Raw genomic sequence first — 23,258 nt, forward strand, 5'->3', positions numbered from 1 at the left:
CATGCTAATCTCTTATGTGGGACTTTGTCGAAAGCCTTCTGAAAGTCCAAATAAACCACATCCACTGGCTCCCCCTCTTCAACTCTACTAGTTACGTCCTCGAAGAATTCGAGTAGATTTGTCGAGCATGATTTCCCTTTTGTAAATCCATGCTGACGCTGCCCCGTTCTACCACTGTTCTTTAATGCTCTGCTATAAAATCTTTGATAATGGACTCTAGAATTTTCCCCACTACCGACGTCAGGCTGACTGGTCTATAATTCCCTGCTTTCTCTCAACCCCACTATTTAAAAAGGGAGGTAAACGTTAGCTACCCTCCAATCTGTAGGAACTGTTCCAGAGTCTATAGATTTTTGGAAGATGACCACCAATGCATCCACTATTTCTAGGGCCACTATCTTAAGTACTCTGGGATGCATACCATCAGGCCCTGGTGATTTAATCGGCCTTCAATCCCATCAATTTCCCCAACACCATTTCTCTACTAATACTGATTTCTCTCTGTCCTTCTCTCACACTAAGCCCTGTGTTCCCCAACATTTCTGGTATGATATTTGTGTCCTATGTGAAGACAGAACCAAAGTATGCATTTAGTTGGTCAGCCATTTCTTTGTTCCCCATAATAAATTCCCCTGTTTCTGACTGTAAGGGACCTACATTTGTCTTCACCAATCTTTTTCTCTTCACATAAAAACTGACTGTAAAAGTTTCTATGTTCCCTGCAAGATGTCAGTCTTCGGCCAATTCGATCAAGAAACAACTGAAGGCCCTGGATACTGCAAAGGCTATGGGCCCTGACAACATTCCGGCAATAGTACAGAAGACCCGTGCTCCAGAACGTGCCATGCTTCTAGCCAGACTGTTCCAATACAGCTACAACACTGGCATCTTCTCGGCAATGTGGAAAATTGCCCAGGTATTTTCTGTGCACAAAAAGCAGGACAAATCCAACCTGGCCAATTGCCACCCCATCAGTCAAGTGATGGAAGGTGTCATCAACAATGCTATCAAGCAGCACTTGCTCAGCAATAACCTGCTCAGTGACGCTCAGTTTGGGTTCCGCCAGGCCCACTCCGCTCCTGACCTCATTACAGCCTTGGTTCAAACATGGACAAAAGAGCTGAACTCCAGTGGTGAGGTGCAGTGTATCTTGTAGATGGTACACACTGCTGCCACTGTGTGTTGGTGGTGGCGGGAGTCAATGTTTGTGGATGGGGTGCCAATCAAGTGATCTGCTTTGTTCTGGATGCTGTCAAGCTTCCCGAGTGGTGTTGGAGCTCCACCCATCCAGGCCAGTGGACAATATTCCATCGCAGTCTTGACATCAAGGCAGCATTTGACCGAGTATGCCATCAAGGAGCCCTAGCAAAACTGGAATCAATGGGAATTGGGGAAAACTCTCTGCTGGTTGGAGTTGTACCTAGCACAAAGGAAGATGGTTGTGGTTGTTGGATGCCAATTGCCTCAGCTCCAGGACATTACTGCAGGAGTTCCTCAGGGTAGTGTCTTAGGCCCAACCATATTCAGCTGCTTCATCAATGACCTTCCTTCAGTCATAAGGTCAGAAGTGGGGATGTTCACTGTACAGTGTTCAATACCATTTGCAACTCCTCAGATATTGAAGCAGCCCATGTCCAGATTCAGCAAAGCCTGAGCAATATCCAGGCTTGGGCCGATAAGCGGCAAGTAATATTTGCACCACACAAGTGCCAGGCAATAACCATCTCCGACCAGAGAGAATCTGATTATTTCCCCTTGACATTCAATGGCATTACGATCGCTGAATCCCCCACTGTCAACATCCTGGGGGTTACCATTGACCAGAAACTGAATTGGAGTAGCCATATAAATACCATGGCTACAAGAGCAGGTCAGAGGCTAGGAATCCTGTGGCGAATAACTCGCCTCCTGTCTCCCCAAAGCCTGTCCACCATCTACAAGGCACAAGTCAGGAGTGTGATGGAATACTGTCCACTTGCCTGGATGGGTGGCGCTCCAACAACACCCTGGAAGCTCAACAGCATCCAGGACAAAACATAGCACTTGATTGGCCCCCAATCCACCAACATTCACTCACTCCATCACCAACACACAGTGGCAGCAGTGTGTACCATTTACAAGATGCACTGCAGATGGGCAGCAGATGCATGGGAACACCACCTGCAAGTTCCCCTCCAAGCCACACACCATCCTGACTTGGAACTATATCGCCTTCCCTTCACTGTCGCTGGGTTAAAATACTGGAACTTCGTAACAGCACTGTGGTGTACCTACCCCACATGGACTGCCGCATTTCAAGAAGGCAGCTCACCACCTTCTCAAGGGCAATTAGAGGTGGGCAATAAATGCTGGCCTAGCCAGTGACATCCACATCCAATGAATGAATAAAAAGCATATCAATACAAGATTTTTGGGTTCCCTTTTATGTTGATTGTCATTCTATTCTCACTTTTCCAGTCTTATTTTCCTCTTCACCTCCCGTCTCAACTTATTGTATTTGGCCTGGTTCTCACTTGAAGCATTCACGTGACTTGTATCGTACACTTTTTTTTGTTACACCAAAATGACTATCTCCCTCGTTCTCCAAGGAGTCCTGTTCTTGGTTCTCCTGTCATTTGCCCATGTTCGAGTGTACCAAGCCTGTACCTGAAGCATCTCTTCATTTAAAAATAACCCATTGTTGCTTTAGTTTTTTCTGTCAGTCTTTGGTTCCATTTTATCTTGGCTGGAGCCCTTCTCATTGCCATGAAATTAGCCCTCTGCCAATCTAGTCATTCTACCTTATTGTCCCTTGTTTTTCTGCATTATGAGTCTAAACCTTTATAATACAATGATCACTCTTACCCAAGTGCTCTCCCAGAGACATTGGGTCCACGTGGCCCACCTCACTTTCCGATATCAGATCCAGCAACGTCTCCTTTCAAGTTGAGCCGAGAGCATATCGATCAGGGCAATGGAAAACGCAATTGAGAAATTCCTCCCCCCTCCCTACTCTTTACTCTACTCTAAAATTATCTCAATCCACATTTGGGTAATTAAAGTCCCCAGTATCACCACTCGATAGTTTTTGGGCATCTGTGATTTCCTTCCAGGTTTGCTTTTCTTACTTGCCACACTCACTCTTTGGAGGCCTATAGAATACCACTAGTAGCATGATCATATCCTGTTTGTCCCCTCAAGGACATCCCTTCTTCTACGAACATACAAACATACGAATTAGGAACAGGAATAGTCCACCCGGCCCTTCGAGCCTGCTCCACCATTCAATAAGTTCATGGCTGAACTGATTACTCCACATTTCCACCTACCCCCGATAACCTTCCAACCCCTTGCTTATCAAGAATCTGTCTACCCTGTCTTAAAAATATTTAAAGACTCTGCTTCCACCGCCTTTTGGGGAAAAGAATTCCAAAAGCTCACGACCCTCAGAGAAAAAATGTCTCCTCATCTCTGTCTTATATGGGCGACCCCTTATTTTTAAACAGTAACCCCTAGTTCTAGAATCTCTCAAGGGGAAACATCCTTTCCACATCCACTCTGCCAAGACCCCTCAAGATCTTGTATGTTTCAATCAAATCATCTCTTACTTTTCTAAATTCCAGCAGATACAAGCCTAGCCTGTCCAATCTTTCCTCCTAAGACAGCCCACCCATTCCAGGTGTTAGTCTAGTAAACCTTCTCTGTACTGCTTCCAACGCATTTCCACCCTTCCTTAAATAAGGAGAACAGTACTGTACACAGTACTCTAGGTGTGGTCTCACTAATGCCCTGTATAGCTGAAGCATAATCTCCCTACTTGTGTATTCAATTCCCCTCGCGATAAATGATATTCTATTAGCTTTCTTAATTACGTGCTGTACCTGCATACTAACCTTTTGGTGATTCATGCACTGGGACACCCAGATCCCTCTGCGTCTCAGAGTTCTGCGATCTCACACAATTTAGAAACATAGAAAGATAGGAGCAGCAGTATGCCATTCAGCCCTTCGGGTGTGCTCCACCATTCAAAAAAGATCATGGCTGATCGTCTAATTCAGTACCCTGTTCCCGCTTTCTCCATATCCCTTGATCCCTTTGGCATTAAGAAATATATCTATCTCCTTCTTGAATAAATTTAATGACTTGGCCTCCACTGCCTTCTGCGGTAGAGAATTCCACAGGTTCACCGCCCTCTGAGGGAAGTTTCCCCTCATCTCTGTTCTAAATGGCATACCCTGTATCCTGAGACTGTGATGCCTGGTTTTGGACTCCCCAGCCACAGGGAACATCCTCCCTGCATCTAGCCTGTCTAATCCTGTTAGAACTTTATAGGTTTCTGAGATCCCCTCTCATTCTTCTCAACTCTAGTGAATATAGGCCTAGTCGACCCATTCTCTCCTCATTCGTCACTCCTGCCATCCTAGGAATCAGCCTAGTAAATCTTTTTTGCACTCCCTCCAAGGCAAGAACATTCTTCCTCATAAGGAGACCTAAACTGTACATAATACTCTAGATGTGGTCTCACCAAGGCACTGTATAACTGCAGTAAGACATCCTTGCTCCTGTACTCAAAAATCCTCTTGCAATGAAGGCCAACATACCATTCGCCTTCCTAACTGCTTGCTGCACCTGAATGCTTGCTTTCAGCTACTGGTGTACAAGGACACCCAGGTCTCGTTGCACCTTCCCCTTTCCCAATCTATCACCATTGACTGTTTTTACAGTCAAAGTGGATAACCTCACATTTATCCACGTTATACTGCATCTGCCATGCATTTGTCCACTCTCCCAACTTGTCCAAATCACATTGGAGCCTCTTTGCATCCTCCTCACAGCTCACTTTCTTCCCCAGCTTTGTATCAAGCTGTAAACTTGTTACATTTAGTTCCCTCACCCAAGTCATTAATATGTATTGTGAATAGCTGCGGCCCAAGCAGTACCCCACTAGTCACTGCCTGCCACCCGGAAAAAGACCCATTTATTCCTACTCTCCTGTTTCCTGTCTGTCAACCAATTCTCAATCTATGCCAGTATATTACCCCCAATCCCATGTGCTTTAATTTTGCACATTAACCTGTTATCTGGGACCTTATCAAAAGCCTTCTGAAAATCCAAATACATCACATCCACTGGTTCTCCTTTATCAATTCTACTGGTTACATCCTCAAAAAAAACTCCAGTCGATTTGTCAAACATGATTTCCCTTTTGTAAACCCATGCTGACTTTGTCCAGTCCCGTTTATGCTTTCCAGGTGTTCTGCTATCGCATCCTTTATAATAGACTCTAGACCCTACTACTTATGTAAGGCTAACTGGTCTGTAATTCCCTGTTTTTTTTTCTCTCCCTCTATTAAATAGTGGGGTTACATTTGCCACCCTCCAATTTGTAGGAACTGCTCCTGAGTCTAGAATTTTGGAAGATGACCTCCAATGCATCCACTATTTCCAGAGCCACTTCCTTTAGTACTCTAGGATGTAGATTATTAGGCCCTGGGGATTTGTCAGGCTTTAATCCCATTAATTTCCCTAGCACTATTTTTTGTTGTTGCTAATACTGATTTCCTTCAGTTCCTCCCTCTCATTAGACCCTTGGTTCCCTAACATTTCTGGGAGGTTATCTGTGTCCTCCTTTGTGAAGACAGAACCAAAGTATGTGTTTAATTGTTGTGCCATTTCTTTGTTCCCCATTATAATTTCCTCCATTTCTGACTGTAAGGGACCTAATCTTTTTCTCATATTTATAGAAGCTTTTACAGTCAGTTTTTATGTTCCCAGCAAGTTTACTCTTGTACTCTATTTTCCCCTGCTTAATCAACTTCTTTGTCCTCCTTTGCTGAATTCTAAACTGCCAATCCTCAGACTTGCTGCTTTTTACTGGCAATTTTGTGTGCCTCCTCTTTGGATCGAATACTATCCCTAATTTCTTTTGTAAATCACGGTTGACCCACTTTTGTCTTTGCACCAGACAGGAATGAATAATTGTTGTAATTCATGCTCACGTTCTTTAAATATTATCCATTGCCTATCCATTATCAACCCTTATATTAAAGTTCCCCCATCTACAATAGCCAAAACGCGCCTCGTACCTTTGTAGTTTCCTTTATTTAGATTCAGGAACCTAGTTTCGGATTCAACTACTTCACTCTCTATCTTCATGAAGAATTCTATCATGTTATGGTCGCTCCTCCCCAAGGGACCCCGCACAACAATCCTTTCTCATTGCACAGTATCCAGTCTAGGATAGCCTGTTCTCGAGTTAGTTCCTCAACATATTGGTCTAAAAAACTCACTCGCGTACACACTCCAGGAAATCCTCCTCCGCAGTATTATTGCTATTTTGGTTTGCCCAATCTATATGTAGGTTGAAGTCACCCATGATTACAGTTGTACCCTTATTGCATGCGTCTCTAATTTCCTGTTTAATGCCATCTACTTTTTGGGGGCCTATAGACAACACTCACCAACATTTTCTGCCCCTTTGGTGTTTCTTAGCTCCACCCATACAGATTCCACATCATGATTTTCCGAGCCAGTATCCTTCTTCACTATTGCATTGATTTCCTCCTTTACTAATAACACCACCCCATCTTCTTTCCCTTTTTGCCTGTCCTTCCTAAATATTGAATACCCCTGATGTTCAGTTCCCAACCTTGATCACCCTGCAGCCATGTCTGCATAATTGCACCTATATCATAACTGTTTATATCTATTTGTGCTGTTAATTCATCTACCTTAATGCGAATACTCTGCACATTAAGACAGAATGCCTTTAGACTTGTCTTTTTAACATTGTTAGTCATCTCAGCTTCATTTTGCACTATGGCCCCATTTGTTTCTCTCCCTTGTTTTCTCTGCCTTCCACTTTTGCTACTTACCTTTCTGTCTTTCATTTCTATCCTTGTTTTCCTCCTACTCTGTCTCCCTGCTGAGATTCCCACCCCCTGCCATTCTAGTTTGAACCCTCTTCAACACTAGTTAACACCCCCACCGTCTGAGGAAATTGGTCCCAGCCCTGCCCAAATGCAACCTGTCCAGCTTGTACTGGTCCCACCTTCCCCAGAACTGGTCCCAGTGTCACAGGAATCTGAATCCTTCCCCTCTAGACCATTTCTCCAGCCATGTATTCATTTGATACATCCTGCTGTATATTCCTGATATATCTCACTAGCATGTGGCACTGGTAGTAATCCTGAGATTACTAGCTTTGAGGTCCTACTTAATAACTTGCGTCCTAACTCCCTATATTCAGCTTGTAGGAACTCATCCCTTTTTTTTAACCTATGTCATTGGTACTGATCTGTACCACGACAACGAGCTGCTCTGCCCTCCCCCCTCAATGCCCTGCAGCTGCTCAGAAACATCCTTGACCCTAACACCAGGGAGGCAACATACCATCCTCAATAGTGAAGACCGATGCAAAATACCTGTTCAATTCATCTGCCATCTCCTCCTTATCCATTATTAATTCCCCAGACTCACTTTCTCAAGGACCAATACTCACTTTGTTAACTCTTTACTTTTTAAAATATCTACAGAAACTCTTACAATCTGTCTTTATGTTTCTAGCTGGCTTTCTCTCGTAATCTAATTTTACCTTCCTTATCAATCTTTTAGTCATTCTTTTCTGTTTTTTATATTCTGTCCAATCTCCTGACCTGCCTCCCATCTTTGCGCAATTATAAGCTTTTTCTTGAAATTTGATACTATCTTTAGCTGTTTGTTAACCGCGGATGGCGGCTCCCACCCTTAGAATTTTTATTTCTCGTTGAAATGTATCTATTCTCTGTATTCTGAAATATCCCCTTAAATGTCTGCCACTGCATCTCTAGTAACCTATCCCTTAACTTGATTTGCCAGTTCACTTTAGCTAGCTCTGCTTTCATGCCCTCATAATTGCCCTTATTTAAGTTTAAAATACTAGTCTTGGACCCACTTTTCTTCAAACTGAATGTAAAATTTAATCATATGATCGCTGCTACCTAGGGGCACCTTAACTGAGATTGTTTTCAACATGTCTTTCCTGATCAGTACTGCCACCCCACTTCCCTTTTTTCCTTCTCTATCTTTTCTGAACACTTTATATCCTTGTATATTAAATGCCCAGTTCTCACTACTTTTAAGCCACATTTCCATTATTGCCAATACGTCATATTCCCATACTGCTATTTGTGCTTGTCGCTCACCAATCTTATTCACCACACTTTGTTCATTTACATACATACGTTGTAATCCTGTCTTTGTATTCCACGTAGTCCTTCTCAGTCTGCTGCTGCCTAATAGGGAACTACTTTCTTTTCTGATCTTGTCCAACATGCTCACATTATGCACCTTATTCCTCTTTTCGATATGCTGGTGCCCATCCCTCTGCCAATTTAGTTAAAACTCTCCCCAACTACACGAGTGAGCCTCCCCGTGAGGACATTGATCCCAGTGCTGTTGAGGGACGACCTGTCCCTTTTGAATAGATGCCTTCTGCTGCAGAACTTGCCCTAATGCCCCAAGAATTTGAAGAACTCCCTCATTGCACCATGCTTCAAGTCACTCATTGATCCTCCCTATCCTCCTATTTCTCCTATTACTAGCACATGGCACTGGGCATAATGCAGAGGCTACCTTCGAGGTCCTACTCTTTAACTTCCTCCCCAGCTGCTGAAAATCTGACTGTAGGAACTCAATATCTGCCCGTGCTAGGCTGTTGGTACCAATATGTACCACCACTGGACTGGAGAATAGCCAATGTTGTTCCTTTTGTTTAAGAAGGGTAGCAAGGATAATCCAGGAAATTATAGGCCGGTGAGCCTTACATCAGTGGTAGGGAAATTATTGGAGAGGATTCTTCGGGACAGGATTTACTCCCGTTTGGAAACAAACTAACTTATTAGCGAGAGGCAGCATAGTTTTGTGAAGGGGAGGTCGTGTCTTACTAATTTGATTGAGTTTTTTGAGGAAGTGACGAAGATGATTGATGAAGGAAGGGCAGTGGATGTTATGTATATGGACTTCAGTAAAGCCTTTGACAAGGTCCTTCATGGCAGACTGGTACAAAAGGTGAAGTCACACGGGATCAGAGGTGAGCTGGCAAGATGGATACAGAACTGGCTCGGTCATAGAAGACAGAGGGTATTAGTGGAAGGGTGCTTTTCTGTATGGAGGGATGTGACTAGTGGTGTTCCGCAGGGATCAGTGCTGAGACCTTTGCTGTTTATAGTATATGTAAATGATTTGGAGGAAACTGTAGCTGATCTGATTAGTAAGTTTGCGGACGACACAAAGGTTGGTGGAGTTGCAGATAATGATGAGGATTGTCAGATGATACAGCAGGATATAGATCGGTTGGAGACTTGGGTGGAGAAATGGCAGATGGAGTTTAATCCGGACAAATGTGAGGTAATGCATGTGGGAAGTATACAGTAAATGGCAGAACCCTTAGGTGTATTGACAGGCAGAGAGATCTGGGCAGACAGGTCCACAGGTCACTGAAAGTGGCAACGCAGGTGAATAAGGTAGTCAAGAAGGCATATGGCATGCTTGCCTTTATCGGTCAGGGCATAGAGTATAAAAATTGGCAAGTCATGCTGCAGCTGCACAGAACTTTAGGCCACACTTAGAATATTGCGTGCAATTCTGGTCGACACACTACCAGAAGGATGTGGAGGCTTTGGAGAGGGTACAGAGGAGGTTTACCAGGATGTTGCCTGGTCTGGAGGGTATTAGCTATGAGGAGAGGTTGGATAAACTCGGATTGTTTTCACTGGAACGACAGAGGTGGAGGGGCGACATGATGGAGGTTTACAAAGTTATGAGCGGCATGGACAGAGTGGATAGTTGGGAGCTTTTTCCCAGGGTGGAAGAGTCAGTTACTAGTGGACATAGGTTTAAGGTGAGAGGGGCAAAGTTTAGAGGCGATGTGCGAGGCAAGTTCTTTACACAGAGGGTAGTGAGTGCCTGGAGCTTGCTGCCGGGGGAGGTGGTGGAAGCAGGTACGATAGCGACGTTTAAGAGGCATCTTGACAAATACATGAATAGGATGGGAATAGAGGGATACGGTCCCCAGAAGTGCAGAAGGTTTTAGTTTAGGCAGGCATCAAGATCGGTGCAGGCTTGGAGGGCCGAATGGCCTGTTCCTGTGCTGTACTGTTCTTTGTTCTTACTTTTTCAAATAACTCCAATAAATTGGTTAAACATGATTTCCCTTTCTTAAAACCATGTTGACTCTGCCTGATTATCTTGAATTTTTTTTGATAACCCTAGCAATAGTAATAAACCTTACCAATAGTATTAATAACATTCATTACTGCTAATAATGAACGTATCCAATACTAATCTACTTTACCCCTATTAAAAGAAAGTGCGGCACAGTGGTTAGCACCGCAGCCTCACAGCTCCAGGGACCCGTGTTTGATTCTGGGTACTGCCTGTGCGGTGTTTGCAAGTTCTCCCTGTGACCGCGTGGGTTTTCGCTGGGTGCTCCGGTTTCCTCCCACAGCCAAAGACTTGCAGGTTGATGAGTAAATTGGCCATTGTAAATTGCCCCTAGTGTAGGTAGGTGGTAGGGAATATGGGATTACTGTAGGGTTAGTATAAAATACACGGAACACAAAAGTCCGAGTGTATCAAGCCTGTGTCCATGGCAGCGAGGCCTGGACAACTTATGTCAGCCAAGAGCGACGTCTCAATTCATTCCATCTTCGCTGCCTCCGGAGAATACTTGGCATCAGGTGGCAGGACCACATCTTTAACACACAAGTCCTCGAGGTGGCCAACATCCCCAGCTTATACACACTACTGAGTCAGCAGCTCTTGAGATGGCTTGGCCATGTGAGCCGCATGGAAGATGGCAGGATCCCCAAAGACACATTGTACAGCGAGCTCGACTCTGGTATCAGACCCACCGGCCGTCCATGTCTCCACTTTAAAGACATCTGCAAACGCGACATGAAGTCCTTTGACATTGATCACAAGTCGTGGGAGTCAGTTGCCAGCGTTCGGCAGAGCTGGCAGGCAGTCATAAAGGCGGGGCTAAAGTGTGGCGAGTCGAAGAGACTTAGCAGTTGGCAGGAAAAAAGACAGAAGCGCAAGGGGAGAGCCAACTGTGTAACAGCCCCGACAAACACATTTTTCTGCAGCACCTGTGGAAGAGCCTGTCACTCTAGAATTGGCCTTTATGGCCACTCCAGGCGCTGCTCCACACACCACTGACCACCTCCACGCGCTTATCCATTGTCTCTGGAGATAAGGAGGCCAAAGAAGTATAAAATGGGTGGTTGCTGCTCGGCACAGACACGATGGGCAGAAGGGCCTGTTTCAGTGCTGTATCTCTAAATAAATAAATAAACACTCTGACTCTCTCCCTTCCAAATATCCTGCACCATCTTGGTGATGTCCTTTATCCTGTCACCAGGAAGGCAACACAAAATGTGGGACTCTGACTGTTCACGCTGATGGGAGAGGATGATATAACACCATACCTGCACCAGCTTGAAGCTGGTATTAATCCTCAAAGCTCAATTTCATGAGCATAATTGTGGAAGAAAGCATTATGATGAATATCCTAATGAGAGCTTTACATTGGAACATGGCTATCTCCATTGCCAGAGCACAGTATATGTAGGTTTGATATATTTTTGCCTAAAAATGGCCACAACTATATGAACAGTACACTTTCAAATACAATGGTAAAATTTCCTTATTTAATTATTCGTTAAACATTCAAATGGAACTGTTTAATAAATTAAATTGTAAGAAAGAAATGTAAATGTTGCAAAATTGTCACCCAGCATTGGTTTTAATGAAGTTGGGCCTAAACAATGTATACAAGTTAGTGAATTAACTTAATTAGCATAAACATTTTGTAACAATCATTTAGCAGTACATAAGGCATTTGTTAATTACCAGTCTTTTTTTTTTAACCATTGCCTACTCTAGTCATTGTGGGAAAGAATTTGGTTCTGGCAGGATGTTGCAAAGGAAGTACCAATTGAACCATCGCAGTTTCGAATTCTGAACCCTGAGATTATAAGAGAGACGGCTATAGATCTGTTGCAGTTACCTGAGCCTCGATCAAAATTCTGGGGCTGGGACCAGGTATGGGCTGAATTTGGGCTCGTCGGCTAGCAAATGAGTTGATGAAAAATTAAAGTTTTCAGAAACATGATTATGGATATTTGATAAAGGATGCCCTAGACTGTGATTGTTTGTTGGAATCAAAAATGCAGTTCTGACTGTAGAATATAATAATTTTGGAAACACTTTTTAAAATTATTTTTTTATTTTTTATTTAGAGATACAGCACTGAAACAGGCCCTTCGGCCCACTGAGTCTGTGCCGACCATCAACCACCCATTTATACTAATCCTACACTAATCCCATATTCCTACCACATCCCCACCTGTCCCTATATTTCCCTACCACCTACCTATACTCGGGGCAATTTATAATGGCCAATTTACCTACCAACCTGCAAGTCTTTTGGCTGTGGGAGGAAACCGGAGCACCCGGAGAAAACCCACGCAGACACAGGGAGAACTTGCAAACTCCACACAGGCAGTACCCAGAATTAAACCGGGTCGCTGGAGCTGTGAGGCTGCGGTGTTAACCACTGTGCCGCCCAATGTGGACCAGTGATCCACTTTTGTATCCGTTATGGTGAATGTTGTATAAACAGGTCCCTTGATGCATAGGGCAATTTTGTTTGTGAAAATTTCAAAGAACAAAAAGGCTTGCATTTATATTAGTGTCTTTCATGACTACTGGACATCTCAAAGCACTTTATAGACAAATGAAGTATTTTTGAAGTGTAGTTGCTGTTATATTGCAGGAATGGATAGAACTGAATATTGACTAAAAAGAATATGTTTTATGCCCTGTTTTTTCCTTGTTCTCACTGCATTATTTCCAAGGTGGCCACTTTTTCATCCCCTTTCCATGTTACTCTATTAGCCCTTACTGTGCATCATTTCTGTATCCTTAAGGATCCCGAATGACGAGATGAGTTTTCACCCCTAATCTTCTCTTCTCCAGTGTAGCCATTCCGTACTTGTACAACTTCTCATAAATTAGGTGCTTCATTCCACGTATCAATCTATCTGCCGTTTACTGTATCCTTTCCAATGGCTGGTTGTCTTTCTTGTAGTGTGACCAAAATTATGCATAGTACTCAGGGCAGGTTCAGACCTGTACTCTCTACAAACTCAGTCACTTCCTGTAATTTGTGCTCTCTTCCTATGGCTGAAGATCCTATTTGATCTTTTACTGCCTTTATACACTGTGATTATATCCAACAGGCCTCCTAAATCGATCTACTGTGCTGTGCCCTGTAAAATAGTACCAGCTTGTATGAAAGCAAAATGCTACAGATGCTGGAAGTACTTAGCAAGTCTGACAGCATCTGTGGAGAAAGAAACAGTTAATGTCTCGTGCTGATGTTTTATCAGAGCTAATGGAAGGTCATCAACCTGAAATATTAACTCTCTTTATCTCTGTAGAGATGCTGCCAGACCTATCATTTAGCTTATATTGCCATTACTACTTCTCTTTTCCCAATCTCTTGAATTTTTTTTTCTCCTGCATTACATGATTTGTGGCATTTATCAGCCCAACCACCCCCCAATCTCAACAGCGTCCATCTCATGGTCACGTAAAGGTGTGAGTGGCCATGTCTTCAAGGGATGTCCCTTGTCCCTAGAATCCATCCACAGAGTTTCAGTGGTGACATGAAGAGCTGCAGCACTCTGGACTGCTGGAGGATGAAGGCATCAAGCCAGTTACCAGGATATTGAGTGCACAGGTACATGAAGCTCTTGTTGTGATTGCACACCAGCTGGACATTTAGGGAGTGAATGCCCATTCTGTTGATGAATCTCACTGGTCACTCACTCAGTGCCTTGATAGCCACATGGGTGCAATGATGCCCTGCACCTGTGAGAATCCAGCAATGGAGGCGATTCCCACTGCCCTTTGTGTTCCATTGAAGCAGTTGTAACTCATTGCCAATTTGTAGTGCAATTATGTAGTGTTTCCAAACCAGGGAAGGAAATCTGCTGTCCTTACTTGGTCTGGCCTACATGTGACTCCAGACCCACAGCAATGTGATTAACTCTTGCATGCCCTCTGAAATGGCCCAGCAAGCCACTCAGTTGTACCTAACTGCTACGAAACCAATAAAAAGGAATGAAACCGGACGGACCATCCGGCGTCGACCTAGGTACCGGAAACGACAACGGCAAACCCAGCCCTGTCGACTCTGCAAAGTCCTCCTTACAAACGTCTGGGGGCTTGTGCCAAAGTTGGGAGAGCTGTCCCACAGACTAGTCAAGCAACAGCCTGACATAGTCATACTCGCGGAATCAGACCTTACAGACGATGTCCCAGACACTGCAATCACTATCCCTGGGTATGTTCTGTCCCACCGGCAGGACAGACCCAGCAGGGGTGGTGGGACAGTGGTCTACAGTAGGGAGGGAGTTGCCCTGGGAGACCTTTGCATAGACTCCAGACCCCATGAAGTCTCATGGCATCAGGTCAGACATGGGCAAGGCAACCTCCTACTGATTACCACCTACTGCCCTCCCTCAGCTGATGAGTCAGTACTCCTCCATTTGAACAGCACTTGGAGGAAGCACTAAGGGTGGCAAGGGCACAAAATGTACTTTGGGTGGGGGACCTCAATGTCCCTCACCAAGAGTGGCTCGGTAGCACCACTACTGGCCGAGTACTAAAGGACATAGCTGCTAGACTGGGTCTGCGGCAGGTGGTGGGGAACCAACATGAGGGAAAAATATACTTGACCTTGTCCTTACCAATCTGCCTGCCGCAGATGCTTCTGTCCATGACTGTATTGGTAGGAGTGACTACCGCATAGTCCTTGTGGAGACGAAGTCCTGCCTTCACATTGAGGAAACCGTCCATCGTGTTGTGTGGCACTATCACTGAGCTAAATGGGTTAGATTTCGAACAGAGCTAGCAATGCAAAACTGGGCATCCAGGAGGCACTGTGGGCCATCAGCAGCAGCAGAATTGTACTCAACCACGATCTGTAACCTCATGGCCTGGCATATCCCCCACTCTACCATTACCATCAAGCCAGCAGACCAACCCTGGTTCAATGAAGAGTGCAGGAGGGCATGCCAGGAGCAGCACCAGGCATACCTCAAAATGAGGCGCCAACCTGGTGAAACAACAACCCAGGACTACTTGCACACCAAACTGCGTAAGCAGCATGCAATAGACAGAGCTAAGCGATCCCATAACCAACGGATCAGATCTAAGCTCTACAGTCCTGCCACATCCAGTCGTGAATGGTGGTGGACAATTAAACACCTAACTGGAGGAGGTGGCTCCACAACCATCCCCATCCTCAATGATGGGGGAGCACAGCACATCAGTGCGAAAGAGAAGGCAGAAGCATTTGCAACAATCTTCAGCCAAAAGTGTCGAGTTGATGATCCATCTCGGCCTCCTCCTGAAGTCCCCAGCATTACAGATGCCAGACTTCAGCCAATTCGATTCACTCCGCATGATATCAAGAAACGACTGAAGACACTAGATACTGCTAAGGCTATGGGGCCTGACAATATTCCGGCAATAGTACTGAAGACCTATGCTCCAGAACTTGCCGCACCCCTAGCCAAGCTGTTCCAGTACAGCTACAACACTGGCATCTACCTGGCAATGTGGAAAATTGCCCAGGTATGTCCTGTACACAAAAAGCAGGACAAATCCAACCCGGCCAATTACCGCCCCATCAGTCTACTCTCCATCATCAGTAAAGTGATGGAAGGTGTCATCAACAGTGCCATCAAGCAGCACTTGCTTAGCAATAACCTGCTCAGTGACGCGCAGTTTGGGTTCTGCCAGGGCCACTCAGCTCCTGACCTCATACAGCCTTGATTCAAACATGGACAAAAGAGCTGAACTCGAGGTGAGGTGAGAGTGACTGACCTTGACATCAAGGCAGCATTTGACCGAGTATGGCATCGAGGAGCACTAGCAAAACGAGTCAATGGGAATCGGGAAAAATTCTCTGCTGGTTGGAGTCATACCTAGCACAAAGGAAGATGGCTGTGGTTGTTTCAGGTCAATCATCTGAGCTCTAGGACATCGCTGCAGGAGTTTCTCAGGGTAGTGTCCTTGGCCCAACCATCTTCAGCTGCTTCATCAACGACCTTCCTTCAATCATAAGGTCAGAAGTGGGGATGTTCGCTGATGATTGCGCAATGTTCAGCACCATTCACGACTCAAATACTGAAGCAGTCCGTGTAGAAATGCAGCAAGTCTTGGACAATATCCAGGCTTGGACTGATAAGTGGCAAGTAACATTTGTGCCACACAAGTGCCAGGCAATGACCATCTCCAACAAGAGAGAATCTAACCATCTCCCCTTGACATTTAGCGGCATTACCATCGCTGAATCCCCTACTATCAACATCCTAGGGGCTACCATTGACCAGAAACTGAACTGGAGTAGCCATATAAATACCGTGGCTACAAGAGCAGGTCAGAGGCTAGGAATCCTGCAGTGAGTAACTGACCTGATTCCCCAGGACTTGTCCACCATCTGCAAGGCACAAGTCAGGAGTGTGATGGAATTCTCTCCACTTGCCTGGATGGTTGCAGCTCCAATAACACTCAAGAAGCTCGACACCATCCAGAACAAAGCAGCCTACTTGATTGGCACACCATGCACAAACATTCACTCCCTCCACCACCGACGCACAGTGGCAGCAGTGTGTACCATCTACAAGATGCACTGCAATAACGCACCAAGGCTGCTTAGACAGCACCTTCCAAACCCGTGACCTCTACCACCTAGAAGAAGCAGATGCATGGGAACATCACCTGCAAGTTCCCGTCCAAGTCACACACCATCCTGACTTGGAACTATATCGCCTTTCCTTCACGGTCGCTGGGTCAAAATCCTGGAACTCCCTTCCTAACAGCACTGTGGGTGTACCTACCCCAAATGGACTGCAGCGGTTCAAGAAGGCAGCTCACCACCACCTTCTCAAGGGCAATTAGGGATGGGCAATAAATGCTGGCCTGGCCAGCAATGCCCACATCCCATGAATGAATTAAAAAAAAAAATAACTGCTATATCTTGTTGTTTGCCTTAATTAATGACTTTTGCAAAAATACATAGCAAACACTACATTGTTAAATATCTGCATTGTATACATATAAAAAAATTAATTGGATGTTTGGCACCACTTAGTGGTCATCTATTGAATTGCAGTTTTATTATAGAATCATCATAATGATCTGAAATTTATTGAAAACCTGCACGTATACCATTATTCCAGTGTAGAAGTTCCAGGAAATTGTGCCGTTATTAGTTATATTAGTTTTTAGACCACATCAGAATTTTCTGAATCAGTTCTACAACTTCAGAAAGCCTTCCTGAAACAGGTAAAATTTAATTGTAATAACTCTGTCCTGTCCAAAATCACATCACATCAAATCACATGGTGAATTTCCTTGATTCGTGCTAGTTTTCTGGCTGCTGGACTGCATGCTGATAAAGAAAGGAGTGTACATGCATCAGTCTTGAGGCTCAAACTGGTGAGCATGAAAGTGGCCAATCTGATATAGAAATGGAAACAGCATTCTGCAGCTGTGATGTTTTTCTTAGGGCTTGTGCGGGAATTTAATTCCCTTTTTCTCAGAGTGCCTACAAGATTTTCTGTGGAATATTCTTCATTCGATAGAATGGTAGCTTGGCTCTGCATTGCAGTGGCTACAGTGAGTCCTTGTGTGCACTTATCCCTGCCTGATGCTAACCGTGATATACATAAATGATTTGGAGGAAAGTATAGGTGGTCTGATTAGCAAGTTTGCAGACGACACTAAGATTGGTGGAGTAGCAGATAGTGAAGGGGACTGTCAGAATACAGCAGAATATAGATAGATTGGAGAGTTGGGCAGAGAAATGGCAGATGGAGTTCAATCAGGGCAAATGCGAGCTGATGCATTTTGGAAGATCCAATTCAAGAGTGAACTATACAGTAAATGGAAAAGTCCTGGGGAAAATTGATGTACAGGGAGATTTGGGTGTTCAGGTCCATTGTTCCCTGAAGGTGGCAACGCAGGTCAATAGAGTGGTCAAGAAGGCATACGGCATGCTTTCCTTCATCGGACGGGGTATTGAGTACAAGAGTTGGCAGGTCTTGTTACAGTTATATAGGACTTTGGTTCAGCCACATTTGGAATACTGCGTGCAGTTCTGGTCGCCACATTACCAAAAGGATGTAGATGCTTTGGAGAGGGTGCAGAGGAGGTTCACCAGGATGTTGCCTGGTATGGAGGGCGCTAGCTATGCAGAGAGGTTGAGTAGATTAGGATTATTTTCATTAGAAAGATGGAGGTTGAGGGGGGACCTGATTGAGGTGTACAAAATCATGAGAGGTATAGACAGGTTGGATAGCAAGAAGCTTTTTCCCAGAGTGGGGGATTCAATTACTAGGGGACACGAGTTCAAAGTGAAAGGGGAAAAGTTTAGGAGGGATATGCGTGGAAAGTTCTTTACGCAGAGGGTGGTGGGTGCCTGGAACGCGTTGCCAGCGGAGGTGGTAGACGCGGGCACGATAGCGTCTTTTAAGATGTATCTAGACAGATATATGAATGGGCAGGAAGTAAAGAGATACAGACCCTTAGAAAATAGGCGACAGGTTTAGATAGAGGATCTGGATCGGCGTAGACTTGGAGGGCCGAAGGGCCTGTTCCTGTGCTGTAATTTTCTTTGTTCTTTGTGATGGTTGTTTCCGTAAACACTTCTGAAATAAAATGAAAAGCTATGAAAATAGGTGGTGTTTTTTCTTAGTTGAACTTTTTGAACGTTGGCAATTATGCAAAATACTTTAGGTACTGTGTTTTTGGTGACTTTTTTTGGCCTTGACCTGTGCTGCTTTTGATTTTGTCACTGTGCTCATTGTGTGCCATATTCAAATTAGTTCACCTATAGATTCTGATGTCAGTTTTCCGTTGATGAATTGGAATCCGCAATGGTCGAACTTGAGATTTATCGCCAGAATTATTGCAGGAAATTCCCAGCCATTGTCTTTTTTTTCATGAAAGGTGCCAGACCCAAAAAGTTGGGATTGATTTTCAATCCAGGATTGGGAACCCAACGCCTGGATCATGTTTGGGTCCTGACCCCTCTCCTCCACTAATTTTAAATGCTAATGGCCTGATTGGGCAGGTGGCGAGCTTGGCGCCCAAGTAGAGTTGCTGGGCGCCTCCAGGAGGTGGGAACTGCTGTCTGGTGCCAGAGGTAAAGGCAAGCAGCAACCATGATGGGGCCTGCCGCTGCCTTGTCAGGGAGAGCAGGCAGCTCCTCAGAGGGACAGCACCAAATAGTGAATGGAACGGAGGCAAAACGGCCAAAACAAAGGTATTGCACATGACCCACGCAGGATACTGGTGCTCCCGAAAGTTTTACACTTTTAAAAGAAACTTTCCCTTTGCTCCGCAGTGACACTAACATGCAGCAGACTGTACGGATTCGCTGGAATCCTCTTCCAAAATTGCAGTACCAACCTCCTCAGCCTGTTATCAAGTTCTTGAAGGAGCTTAATTGGTTCTTAATTGCAGGGAACGGCTTCCCTGTTACCTTCCCCCACCAAATGTCCTGACATCGAAAATCGCAACCAGTCCCCCAAGGCGTTGGGTTCTGGAGGTGACCTCTGGGACTCCGATCTTCAGATTATACCCACTCTGGCTCCCATGCCTGTCGCTCTTTGAAAATCTAGCCCATTAACTCTGTTACTTTCCACAGATGCTGCTGAGTATTTCTAGCATTTCCTGTTTTTGTCATTTTTAAGGGCTGATTTATAGTGACGATTCTGGAGAGGTTGGAAAAACTCGGATTGTTTTCACTGGAACGACGGAGGTGGAGGGGCGACATGATAGAGGTTTACAAAGTTATGAGTGGCATGGACAGAGTGGATAGTCAGAAGCTTTTTCCCAGGGGGGGAAGAGTCAGTTACTAGTGGTCATAGGTTCAAGGTGAGAGGGGCAAAGTTTAGAGGGGATGTGCGAGGCAAGTTTTTTACACAGAGGGTGGTGAGTGCCTGGAACTTGCTGCCAGGGGAGGTGGTGGAAGCAGATACAAGAGCGACGTTTAAGAGACATATTGACAAATCCATGAATAGGAAGGGAATAGAGGAATATGGGCCCCGGAAGTGCAGAAGGTGTTAGTTTAGGCAGGCAACAAGATCGGCGCAGGCTTGGAGGGCCGAATGGCCTGTTCCTGTGCTGTACTGTTCTTTGTTCTTTTGTTCTTTATTCTAATAATCAGCTGTCCGCCACTGCCTTTATTTTTGTTTGTCTAGGTTTCCACATCTTCAAGTGAGAACCAGGCCATATACAATAAGTTGGGAGGGGAAGAGGAGTCATAGAGTCAGAGTTATACAGCACAGAAACACGCCGTTCGGCCCATCGTGGTGCCATCAAGCACCTACCTATTCTAATCCCGTTTTCTGGCACTTGGCCTGTAGCCTTGTATGCTATGGTGTTTCAAGTGCTCATCTAAATACTAAAATGTTGTGAGGGTTCCTGCCTCTACCACCTCTTCAGGCAGTGTGTTCCAGATTCCAACCACACTCGGTGGAAAAATTTTCCTCAAATTCCCTCTCAACCTCCTGCACCTTACCTTAAATCTATGCCCCCTGGTTATTGACCCCTCTGCTAAGGGAAAAAGTTTCTTCCTATCTAACCTATCGATGCCCCTCATAATCTTGTATACCTCAATCATATCTCCCCTCAGCTTTCTCTGCTGTAAGGAAAACAACCCTAGTCTTTTCAGTATCTCTTCATAGCTGAAATGCTCTAGCCCAGGCAAAATCCTGGTGAACCTCCTGTGCATCATCTCCAGTGCAATCACACCCTTCCTATAGTGTGGTGCCCAGAACTGTACACAGTACTCCAGCTGTGGCCTAACTAGCGTCTTATACAGCTCCATCATAACCTCCCTGTCCTTATATTCTCTGCCTTGGCTAATAAAGGCAAGTATCCCATATGCCTTCCTAACCACTTTATCTACTTGTGCTGCTGCCTTCAGTGATCTGTGGACAAGTACACCAAGATCCCTCTGACCCTCTCCACTTCCTAGGGTCCTACCATCCATTGTATATTCCCTTGCCTTATTAGTCCTCCCAAAATGCATCACCTCACACTTCTCAGGATTAAATTCCATTTGCCATTGCTGCATCCATCTTAGCCCATCTATATCTTCCTGTAATCTAAGGCTTTCCTCCTCACTGTTTACGACACCACCAATTTTCGTGTCATCTGCGAAATTACTGATCTGACCTCCTATATTCACGTCTAAATCATTAATGTACACGACAAACAACAAGGGTCCCAGCACCGATCCCTGTGGTGCACCACTGGTCACAGGCTTCCACTGGATGTGTGGGAGGTGCCAGAAGATTGGTGAGCAGCACCAGTTATTTTAACATCAGTGGTGGGTAAGGTTTTAGAAACTATGTGAGGAAAAAATCAAGACAGTTGGAGAGGTTTGAGTTAATTAAGGACAGTCAGCATGGATTTGTAAAGGGCAGATCATGCTTGGCTAATCTAATTGAATTTTTTGATGAAGTAACAGAGAAAGTTAACGAAGGGAATGCGGTGGATGTTGTTTTTATGGATTTTGAGAATGAGTGATAAGGTACCACATAAAAGGCTGGCTAACAAAATTGAGTCTCATGGAATAGGAGGGTCAGTGTCCAATTGGATAAAAAAAAATTGGCTTAAGGGCAAAAAACAGCGAGTCATAGTAATTGATTGCTTTTCGGACTGGAGGATGATATAAATTTGTGTTCCCCAAGGGTCAGTGCTGGGACCGCTTTGGAATACAGGATAAAATTGCAAAACTTTTCCATGTCTCCCCACTTGGAGTGGCAAACAGTGAGGATAATATGAGCTGCCTGCAACAGGGCATCGGCTAGCAGCATGGGCAGAGAGGTGGCAGATGGAATTTAATACTGACAACTGTGATGTGATGCATTTTGGCAGAAGGAATAGGGAGCGGCAATATATACTTAATGTCACAGTTCTAAAATGTGCAGGAGCAGAGGGAGCTGGGGATTCATGTGCATCGATCTTTGAAGGTGGCAGGGCGTATTGAGAGAGTGATTAGAAAAACGTATGGGATTTTGAGCTTCAGAAACACAGGCACTGGGTTCAATAGCATGGAGGCGATGCTGAACCTTTTATAAACCTCTGGTTTGGCTTCTACTGGAGTATTGCATCCAGTTCTGCTCACCACACTTTAGGAAGGATAGGAGGGTCCTTGAGAATGTGCAGAGCAGATTTGCAAGAGTGATTCCAGGGATGGGGGATTTTAGTTACAAGGTTAGGTTGGGAAAAGCTGGGGTCATTCTCCTTAGATTGAGGGAAGACCTAATAGAGATGTACAAGGTTATGATAGGCTTGGATAGGTTAGATAAGGAAAACCTGTTATAAAAACAAAGTGCTGGAAATACTCAGGTCTGGCAGCAGTTTTTATTTCAGGTTTCCAACATCTGCAGTATTTTGCTTTTATTTTTAAGGAAAACCTGTTCCCATTAGCTGATGGTTAAAGGAGTAGGGGGCACAGATTTAAGGTTTTGGGCAAGAGATGCAAGGGAAATGTGAGGAAGAACTTTTTACACTGGGTGGTAATGACTTGGAATTTGCTGCCCACAAGGATAGTGGGAGTGCAGACAATCAATGACTTTAAAAGGAAATTGGATGGCCACTTGAAGGAAATAGACTTGCAGGGCTGTGGTGATTGAATGGGGAGTGGGACTGACTGAATAGTTCTGTGAAGAGCCGGCATGGACTTGATGGGCTGAATGGCTGCCTCCTGTGCCGTAAATAACTTTATGACTCTATATCTTGCATGATATTTCTGACCAAAAGGACAGGCGAGTGGCTCATTAGTTCTTCGGAGAGGACATTTCCTGATTGAAAGAACCAACAAGTGGCCTCTTGCCAGTGTTGTGTTTTGTAACTTGCCAATAAGAGCTTATGTTGGGACTTGAACACAGAAACTAGGTTGATGCTTAACAGCACCATCTGTCTGTTCAGAAGAGTATGTTCTCCTGGTGTTCTCACTAACATTCTTCGCTCAAGCACACCACTGAAACAAATTCATAATTTACCTGCTTATGGGATCTTGCTGTATACAAAATGGCTGTTTAATTTGGTTACATAATACTGCAATTAAAAGTAATTATCTGTATGTGAAGCCTTCCAAAATGAACTGCTATACCACAGTCGATTACGAGATGTATGAACATGGC

The 23,258-nt window shown here is 44.7% G+C and overlaps 1 protein-coding gene across 2 annotated transcripts in view; it reads left to right on the forward strand.

Annotated features, from left to right (window-relative positions):
* LOC137368956 (lactosylceramide alpha-2,3-sialyltransferase-like) overlaps positions 1–23,258 on the forward strand; it is a 138,140-nt gene that overhangs the window by 107,183 nt on the left and 7,699 nt on the right. For both annotated transcript variants that reach the window (XM_068029340.1, XM_068029330.1), the window contains one exon: positions 11,905–12,063. In XM_068029340.1, coding sequence (XP_067885441.1) covers positions 11,905–12,063 — 159 coding nt within the window. The remainder of the gene's footprint in view (positions 1–11,904; positions 12,064–23,258) is intronic.

Source organism: Heterodontus francisci, chromosome 1 (assembly GCF_036365525.1).
Source record: "Heterodontus francisci isolate sHetFra1 chromosome 1, sHetFra1.hap1, whole genome shotgun sequence".
Lineage (NCBI taxonomy): Eukaryota > Metazoa > Chordata > Chondrichthyes > Heterodontiformes > Heterodontidae > Heterodontus > Heterodontus francisci.